The sequence below is a fragment of the Salvelinus sp. IW2-2015 genome, linkage group LG26 (assembly GCF_002910315.2).
Source record: "Salvelinus sp. IW2-2015 linkage group LG26, ASM291031v2, whole genome shotgun sequence".
NCBI classification, from domain to species: Eukaryota; Metazoa; Chordata; class Actinopteri; order Salmoniformes; family Salmonidae; genus Salvelinus; species Salvelinus sp. IW2-2015.
Window position 1 is genome coordinate 2,135,488 of NC_036866.1, and position 10,453 is coordinate 2,145,940.

General features: G+C 44.2%; 1 protein-coding gene across 1 annotated transcript in view; it reads left to right on the top strand.

Moving 5' to 3' along the window:
* The window catches only part of LOC111952664 (calmodulin-regulated spectrin-associated protein 2-like), a 58,080-nt gene that overhangs the window by 35,161 nt on the left and 12,466 nt on the right, over positions 1–10,453 (top strand). Inside the window, 2 exon segments of the mRNA XM_023971556.2 lie at positions 9,473–9,563; positions 9,697–9,796. Of these exon segments, the coding sequence (XP_023827324.2) occupies positions 9,473–9,563; positions 9,697–9,796 (191 nt within the window).

Sequence of the window (10,453 nt, forward strand, 5' to 3'; positions counted from 1 at the left end):
ATGTAGTTTGTGTCCTACTTCATTATAGAGAGCTGAGTGCCTCGAACAGCAACCAAAATCAGTATTGTTCTGAAAATCATCACCACAATGTGTGATTCGGATCAATATGTCTTATGCAACTATTTGTCCTATGAAAGGCACATATATATTTGTAATTTTTTAAATCCGCCTACATTATAGTAATATGGTTGTTCACGTTTTTGAGTTTGAGTGTTTTAGTGTGATACAACTACATCCAGCATGTTACGGTGCATGATTTGATATTTAGTAATTTATACATTGTAGTCTGCAAAAACTAAATCAACATAAAATTAAACAGTTTCTATAGTACGGTAAAAACACACCAAAACACTTTTGAAACGGGAGATCATAACGAGAGTTCGTATAGGTTACATAAGAATTACAATTCTATTTTGTAAACAACCAAATTTTACATTTATGAATAAGATCTTCTGAAAGAAACGTATAAGTGAGATACGGACATGCCATTCTCTAAAATGAACCACTCGTTATATTATATGCTTGCTCCATACCAATGCATAGTTAATATCCATCTAACTTTTAAGTACCTACTATTGAAAAGTCTAACAGTATGTCATTCATCTAATTTATATAACTATGTTCGTTCTATACCTACCCCTGCTATTTGAGAACATTCAGAGACCCATCCTTGACCTGGACCCTGTTATCCTTCTGTAATAAAGACAGCGCGTAGAACCAATAGGATTTGACTTGATCTAGGATCAGTTTTATATATTTAGATTATCTTAATATTATAAATAAGTATTGTTTTAACGTTTGGACAGGAGGAGACACTCTCATTTTGGAATATTCGGTGGTTCGCGAGTTAATCACAAAATCCAGCTTTTACTCTGATATCTTTTTAGAGTGAAATACATGACCTTGTCTTCTTGTTCTGTTCTGACTCTCTGCAAATACTCTCAAGACAGAAGTATGGACCTGCGGTGTATCTGTATAACGGTTCTGTTTACTTGCCTTTCATAGCCATCTCAGTCTCAAACACGGTCCTCAAATTGATACTTGACGCATGCTGACTACGTCTTATTACACATGCTGCCGGTACCTTTACCATCTTACATCCCTTGTTACACCACATTCACAGGGTTTATCCTTACCAGACCTGTCTGTTATAGCGGCTTCTCTATTATACAAGCTTATATCGAGCGTGAACAACACACCAGCCTTCCACGTAACCAGACTCACGAAGTGATGCCCATGCTTGAGATGTGTTACAAGACTTTCTCGTTTTACACTTACGCAACAATCGGCACCTCTATTGACGAAGCCTAACTTCCCCTTGTGCAAAACACTCACCGTATCCCCTATCCCCTGTATTTGGATTAGAACTATTCCCAGACGCAAGAAGGGACTAAAATCATCCCATCTCGTTATCAATAAGCTGGACCTCTTTCAATCCAATACACACGACACATTTTCAACTTCACTAGATATCACAATTCCCAACAACAGATGCATCTGAGCATTATGATTGTGTTAGCACTGTTCCTCTCAGGACCCTCTTTGTTCCTTGTGCAGATATTCATGTTCTGACAAAGGATGCGAATATGTCGCTGGGAACAGGCCCTTTGCTACTAACCCTGCAGCCTTGGGAGTGCTAGGACTTCTTCATGTGGAGCACCTGAGCCGGCTGCATGCCACTTCAGACCTGCTAGGACATCGTGTACGCCTTTTTTTCCTCCACTACGGTCCTCATAAGGTACAGTCCACGTGGCAAAGTTACGGCTATTCTTAAATGCAGTCACTGGTAGTTGATAACAGCCTGACGCTATGCTCCTGTTCCCACTACCGTCTGGGTGCTGGCTCTGCTACACATCTTACAATTACCTCTGTTTCTTTCTCTGAACTAATCTATTTACTGTGCTGGGCTTCTGATTGACTCTAGCATCATGACCCTGCTGTACTCACTAGGCTGCGTGCTTCACCACGCCAGCAGCAGTACAGCTGCTTCGTGGTCTGGCTCATGGCAGTAGTGTGAAAGGGTTTTACCTGACACAGAGTTAGGTCAACTTCATGTTTAAGGGTGCCCATGTTGGCACGCAAAAGTTCAAGAGACTTTGCAATAAAATGATCATTATGGAACGAAGACAGTCCAAAGAGCTAAGGACACTGGGGTAACACAGGCAAACGGACAGGCAGCTAGTGTGTGCAGTGTGTACATTCGTATTATGTATACAAAGCATGGTGGACAATGGGAACTGTCTGAAATCGATCTTGTCAACTCTGTCCTCACAAACCACAGCTCTGGTTTGTTGGAGTTCGATGTCTCTATTTTCTCTTCTGTTTATAGCCTTCCCCTCTCTACTCTCTCTCTCTCTCTATATCCTTCTCTCTCTTGCTCTCTCTCTATAGCCTTCTCTCTCTCTCTCTCTCTCTCTCTCTCTTCCTCTCTCTCTCTCTCTCTCTCGGTCTCTCGCTCGCCTCTCTCTCGCTCTCTCTCGTCTCATCTGCTCGCTCTCTCTCGGCTCGTCGCTCTCTCTCGCTCTCTCTCGCGTCTCTCTCTCTCTCTCTCTCTTCTCTCTCTCTTCTTCTCTTCTCTTCTCTCTCTCTCTTTCTCTCTTTTATGTACCGTTCTTTTTCTCTTCTTCTCTCTCATTTTTCTCCCCTTTATTTTTCACTGGAAAGCTATTATATGGGTTGTATTCCTGCAGGTCAGAAGATGGATGGACACAAAGTGTCTGTCTCCTAGGCTGAGCAGAATGGATGGACACAAAGTGTCTGTCTCCTAGGCTGAGCAGAATGGATGGACACAAAGTGTATGTTGTTGTTGTCTCCTAGGCTGAGCAGAATGGATGGACACAAAGTGTATGTTGTTGTTGTCTCCTAGGCTGTGAATAGAGGGTGTTGTTGTTGTCTCCTAGGCTGTGAATAGAGGGTGTTGGCTACGTGTGTTGTTGCCAATGTATTGAGAAACTGGCGGGAAACAAACAGCTCTTCATTCACTATGGCCCAGTTTTCTGTATAAACGGACTCTTTAGGCATGGGTTGTAGTAGAGCAGTACCCGTGACCATAGGGGGGAGGAAAGGTGAGTTTGTGGTTGAGTTCATTAGGGCTGGCACGGTAGTTGTATAACCGTGTAACCAACGATTAAATGGATGAAGACCCGTGAATAAAAACAAAATAACCGTCATATCCGTTCAAATACATTAATTTCAGAAAATATATTTTTTATCAAATGTATTGGTCAGAGAGGTTATTACAGGTGCAGCGAAATGCTTGTATTTCTGGCTTTATTTTAACGTAAATACTGTCAACAATTGTTAGTCTACCGGGTCGTTCTACCCACGGCTGCAGGAAGTAGGGGGTGCTGAGGGTGCTGCAGCAACCCTTGAAAAATAGGAATCCAAAAAAATAATTATAAAGTGTTGTGTTTTGCAAAAAAAACCTGGACACTGCTGGCGGATCTTGAATCAGATCATGAATAAGTCACTTTGGAGGGAATTTGGTTAATTCAGGGCTGCGGGCCAGGCATAACAGAACTTACTGACTGAGTATAACAGGTTCTACTGTATCTATCATGGTAACCACAATCTATCATGGTAACCACAATCTATCATGGTAACCACAATCTATCATGGTAACCACAATAACCACAATGAAATTTGATTTACAAGAACTACATTCCCATTCAAGTCAATGTTCTATGTTGGGTGGCCCGGCGGCCAAATTCCAAACCTATTCTCAGCCCTGTACTGCAGGTGTCCGTGAGGACGGTAGTGTAGCTCATATGACAAGGTGATGATAGGCTCATAACGCACGTAACGTTTTAATATTTTAATCTCTAATGAATCAGGAGAGATTATACAGTAGCCAAAGCATTGACAAACAGCCGTTCGGCTGGTAAATACTGTCCTCACGGACACCTGCAGTACAGGGCTGAGAATAGGTTTGGAATTTGGCCGCCGGGCCATCCAGAGCTGGTTATGCGATGACCCAGTTTTCTGTGGGCTCAGCACACCCTAGTCGCCAGTACAGTGCAGTTCCCATCATGCTGAGAGAGATTCAACATGCTGCGTTGCAGTATGATGATGTAATGATCCCATTCGCCGTGACCATGATTCACTTTTTTTTTAAATTGAAGCTTTATTTAACTAGGCAAGTCAGTTTAGAACAAATTATTATTTACAATGACGGCCTACCGGGGTTTAACTGCCTTGTTCAAGGCGCAGAACGACAGATTTTTTACCTTGTCAGCTCGGGGATTCGATCTTGCAACCTTTTGGTTACTGGCCCAACGCTCTAACCACTAGGCTACCTGCCGCCCCATGGAGTCATTTGAGAGGTTGAAGGGACATACAAAGTGTGTGTGTAAACGGCATGCAATACTGGTAGGGCTGTTTTGTGTTTATCCACTCAACCCCCCCCCCTCAACATACAACTAACATATCTCTGGTTTTGTGGAAGTCGTTGCAGTTTCCAGTTTTTACAAGCTACGGTCTTGCTTTTAACCTGTTGGCTTATAAGAGGGTGTGTTTCTCGGTCTTTCTATCAGTCACACAGGTCTGTAGTCTAATCCCCTCTTTGGCTACAGAAGTGATTTTAATGGCATCACAGCTCGTGGTATCCTGTTTTGTGTGGGCGCCCAACGAGGGGGCGGGTTTTTACCGTGTGGTCCTGCTAAACAGATTATCCCTCATTTTTAGCGTCAACTTTGTTTGCATTCAGTAACCAATGAGCTCTCTTCATAACATGGACTGACACGCTGAAATCTGCACATCTGGCAACCCGCCACTGAACAGTGAGTGACGGGGAAATCTGGCAACGGGAGTCGAGGTATTGTCAGGCGACAGGGTTGTGTTGTAGGAGATCAGTAGGAAACCGGGGCCAGAAGAGACCGGCTGTTTGACTGGAGAGTGTGTTAGGAGAGATATCACTTCACAATCTAATGGAGGGCCCCGCAACAGACCTGGAGGAGGTAGGCTGGTTACTGTAGCTGGAGAGACCTAGAGGAGGTAGACTGGTTACTGCAGCTGGAGAGAGCTGGAGGAGTAGGTGGTTACTGTAGCTGGAGAGACCTGGAGGAGGTAGGTCTGGTTACTTGTAGCTGGACAGACCTGGAGGAGGTAGGCTGGTTACTGTAGCTGGAGAGACCTGGAGGAGGTAGGCTGGTTACTGTAGCTGAAGAACCTGGAGGAGGTAGGCGTTGTTACTGTAGCTGGAGAGAGCTGGAGGAGGTAGGCTGGTTACTGTAGCTGGAGAGACCTGGAGGAGGTAGGCTGGTTTACTGTAGCTGGAGAGACCTGGGAAGGTAGGCTGGTTACTGTAGCTGGAAGACCTGGAGGAGGTAGGTGCTGGTTTATGTAGCTGAACGACCTGGAGGAGGTAGGCTGGTTACTTGCAGCTGAACAGACTAGAGGGAGGTAGGTGGGTTACTGTAGCTGGAGAGACCTGGAGGAGGTAGGCTGGTTACTGTAAGCTGGGAGAGACCTGGAGAGGTAGGCTGGTTACTGTAGCTGGAGAGCACCTGGAGGAGGTAGGCTGGTTACTGTAGCTGGAGAGAGCTGGAGGAGGTAGGCTGGTTTGTAGCTGAGAGAGCTGGAGGAGGTAGGCTGGTTACGTGGAGCTGGAGAGACCTAGAGGAGTAGGCTGGTTACTGTAGCTGGAGAGACCTGGAGGAGGTAGGCTGGTTACTGTAGCTGGACAGACTGGAGGAGGTAGGCTGGTTACTGTAGCTGGAGAGACCTAGAGGAGGTAGGCTGGTTACTGTAGCTGGACAGACCTGGAGGAGGTGGCTGGTTACTGTAGCTGGACAGACCTGGAGGAGGTTGGCTGGTTACTGTAGCTGGAGAGACCTGGAGAAGGTAGGCTGGTTACTGTAGCTGGACAGACCTGGAGGAGGTAGGCTGGTTACTGTAGCTGGACAGACCTGGAGGAGGTAGGCTGGTTACTGTAGCTGGACAGACCTGGAGGAGGTCGGCTGGTTACTGTAGCTGGAGAGACCTGGAAGAGGTAGGCTGGTTACTGTAGCTGAACAGACCTGGAGGAGGTAGGCTGGTTACTGTAGCTGAACAGACCTGGAGGAGGTAGGCTGGTTACTGTAGCTGACGAGACCTGGAGGAGGTAGGCTGGTTACTGTAGCTGGAGAGACCTGGAGGAGGTAGGCTGGTTACTGTAGCTGGAGAGACCTGGAGGAGGTAGGCTGGTTACTGTAGCTGGAGAGACCTGGAGGAGGTAGGCTGGTTACTGTAGCTGGGAGAGCTGGAGGAGGTAGGCTGGTTACTGTAGCTGGAGAGACCTAGAGGAGGTAGGCTGGTTACTGTGTGGAGAGACCTAGAGGAGGTAGGCTGGTACTGTAGCTGGAGAGACCTAGAGGAGGTAGGCTGGTTACTGTAGCTGGAAGAGACCTGGAGGAGGTAGACTGGTTACTGCAGCTAACCGCAATATAAATTATAGCCTGGTCCCAGATCAGTTTGTGTTGTCTTGCAAACTGGTGTGACAATGACCATAGGAATTTGCAAGACGGCACAAACAGATCTGCGACCAGGCTACAGAAATAGTGCAGCAGGCCAGAAGAAACTACATGCAGTTGAGAAATGTTTGATATTGTTTGTTATACTGTATTTATAGGATTAGAGATTGCTATGGTGGGAGGGGGGGGGGGGTGGTTCATGGTTCAGAAGTAGCAATGTACTTTGAATGATTGAACTTGGTTGACAATATATTAATCATAACCATTGTGATCATTTTTACTGTAGTTCAGTTGGTACTGTATACAGAGTTTGTCATTAGATAATTGTGTTTGTCGGTGTTCTGGCCGAATGGTTGTTTGTCAATGCTTTGGCTACTGTATAATCTCTCCTGATTCATTAGAGATTAAAATATTAAAACGTTACGTGTGTTATGAGGCTATCATCACCTTGTCATATGAGAAAAGGGATTCTGATGCTCTGGTTTTGCGTCACCGGTTATTTGGGTTGAAGAGATTATTGGCTAATGTAAAAACAGGATGTGCTATGCTCTTAGAATTCATTTATGGATACATGCTATGACCAAAACCTGCTCACGGTTTCCATTCAAAATAGTACTACTTGTATTTGTATTCATTATGCCTAAGCTTAACCTAATTCTCCTAACCTACAACGTTAATTCTCCTAACCTGCTGTGTAAATTATCCTAAACTGCTACGAAAACGTCGTAGCTGTATTGAAGTGGCGTGTTTTTAGGGAATCTCCTCTAACCCTGGCAATTTGACTGGTAAACTCAGGGCTACACTCGCAATGGCTGCCTGGTATTGTGATGCAATAATGTCCATTGTAATGTAGAATGTTCATTCAAATGAGTCTAACTGGTGTGTTTCATGCAATTGAATGTATTTTTTTGTAATGTCAGTTGAGTTGAATCAACAAATCACAGCACGTATTTTAGCACATATTTTACTTCCTGCTTTGCGCCTGTGGGTAAACTCGCAATGGCCGCCAATCCACCCATCATGCCATCATTGGGGACGCCTATTCTATTAATTCAATTTCAATTCCAGAACATGCAGTCAGGAGTGGAGGAGAGAAGAAAATGTACGTAATTTAAAAACGGTGACCGCTGGCTGGCCAATTACCATCATCCAAAATCCATTACGTCACAGCCCTAGATATGTGGTTATTTATCTACCGTAGTTGAATGCACCGACTGTAAGTCGCTCTGGATAAGTCTGCTAAATGACCTAAATGTTTTATGTAAAAAAAAAAAGCACACTGGGTATTGTTATTGTCCTTGTTTCAGGTGTGGAGCTCATTAGAATAATACCCAGCATGCTTTGCAAGAGTTCATTTTAACATTTAAATAATTTACCAGACACTTATCACACTATAGTGCCATCAGCCTTCTGATACCAAGGCAGGGTGAAAGGGGGCCAATTTTTTTTAKATTTAATTTAAAAATTGCTATAGAAAAGTATTTTGTATTTTACACACACAAAAAATATATATATTACAGGTCTATCTACATTGGATTGTAGTTTAGGCCAGTGAAATGCAAACAACAAAATACTAAAAAGTAATTGAAATACGAATTTCAAATACATGTAACAGAACATGCCCATCTCTGCCCATCTCTAGATACACACACACGCACACACACGCGCACCACACACACACGCACACACACATACACATACACACACACACACACAACATACACTCACACACACACACACACACACACACACACTTACACACACATACACACATGCATACTCACACAATCCTTTTGCGCTGATTGAGGGAATGTTCCCATTGTCTGAAGCTGTGTTGCTGAGCTGATGAACACCGCGGATACTCAAGGTCATATCTGAACAGTCAACACGTTCTTGGGCCAGCCTCCTTGGGAAACCCTGGGTCATGTTCATTGGGGCACACTGTAGCAAAATGTTTTGCAATTGAAAATGAGTGTCTCGTATTGGACAAGTGCAGGTAGTCCCTCCCTGTTGCAGTGTGTTTTCTTCCATTTGGTGGTTAATGAACATGACTCTGGGCTATGTGTCGCTGGGCGAGGATGGTAACAAAGGAATTGTAATAATAACACACCATGATTGGTCATCTAGCTCTCTGTGTACCAGGCCTATATTCAATTTCTAGGATTGGTTGATTTTCCCATCTCTGTGTAACGGGCCTATATTCCATTTCTAGGATTGGTTGATTTTCCCCATCTCTGTACCAGGCCTATATTCCATTTCTAGGATTGGTTGATTTTCCCAGCTCTGTACCAGGCCTATATTCCATTTCTAGGATTGGTTGATTTTCCCATCACTGTGTACCATGGGAAAGGAAACAATGTCTTTCCGCTCTGTGTACAGGTGATCTGGACATCCACATCCACAGATGGTCCTATTCATTTGGTTCTGTGCCCATCGGGAGAATAGCAGAAACTAGGCTAGTCCATATTTTTTCTTATTTCACTCAGAGGCACATTTGAGTACGATTAGTACCACATGTCATTATCTAAATGATAGATGAAGTTAACACAATCACTCTTGTACAGTAAAGGAAAATAACGTGACCCGTGGGGGTATACGAAGAAAAGAAAAAACACCTCTGCTGTTTTCAGTGTGATTGATTTAGGGGGAAATACTGTATAAATGAGATGAGAGAAGTAACTGAGGAGCTCACATTCTTACCTTTAACAGATTGGTGGATTGACTTGGGTCTAGAATAAAGTTTTTTTTGTTAAGAGAATTTGTACTAACTGACCGTACTTCATTAAGTATTTATGATGTGCATTGACAGATAAAAAAAAAAAAGTTTGAAGGTAACAGAGACATCTTGTGGAAGCACAGGTACACTACATTTGACAGTTGTGAACTGTCATGCTTTTCTCAAAGAGTTCATGTTGCAGGATTATTTTACCAGGTGTTGTGCACTGTTGATGTTTGCAGACAGTCCGCTTTCTATTTACTACTACCTTAACCCCATATCCTGTCTGTGTTTTGGTCTTTTCCAGAATAACTACCTTGTGTTCCTGGCCGAGCTGTTCTGTTGGTTTGAAGAGGTGAAGCCCTCCTTTGTACAACCAAGAGTTCTGGATACTGAAGGTAAGACGGGGGAAATCGTGTTTCGTACTTCATAACTGTTTTTTTTTTTGGGGGGGGGGCAAATCTTCAGACATCCCAGTGAAATCATTCCTGCTCTATGGATTTGTTTTAATGAGAGTTATGGTGTTTGCAGAGCCAGCCCTCACATTGTTGAGGAACATTCCCTCAGTTCCCATCTCCAATGTCACCAAGAAGAGCTTCATGGAGAGACCGCCCAGCCCAGAACCACCCAGGTACTATTTGTTATTCATTCATGGTCCAGTGTGGCTCAGTTGGTACAGCATGTTTGATTCCCACTGGGGGAACCCATAAGAAAAGGGATGCACGCACTGCACTCTTCCCATAGGAGAAGCATTTCAATAACCCTTTTTGGTTCCAGGTAGAACTATTTTTGGTTCCAGGTAGAACCCTATTGGTTAGAGGTAGAACTATTTTTGGTTCCAGGTAGAACCCTATTGGTTCCAGGTAGAACTGTTTTTGGTTCCAGGTAGAACCCTATTGGTTCCAGGTAGAACCCTTTTGAATTCCACATCACTAAGGGACCTATCATGGTCCAAACACACCAAGGCAGTTAAGAGGGCACGACAACACCTATTCAAATAAAATCAAATGTTATTGGTCGCATACACACATTTAGCAGATGTTATTGCGGATGTAGCTCTACCAGTGCAGTAACCCTCAGGAGGCTGAAGATATTTTGACCTCAGATCCTCAAAAAGTTCTACAGTTCCACCATCGACTGGTTGCATCAGCACTTGGTATGGCAACTGCTCGACATCTGACCGCAAGGCGCTACAGAGGGTAGTGTGTAGGGCCCAGAGGGTAGTGTGTAGGGCCCAGAGGGTAGTGTGTAGGGCCCAGAGGGTAGTGTGTAGGGCCCAGAGGGTAGT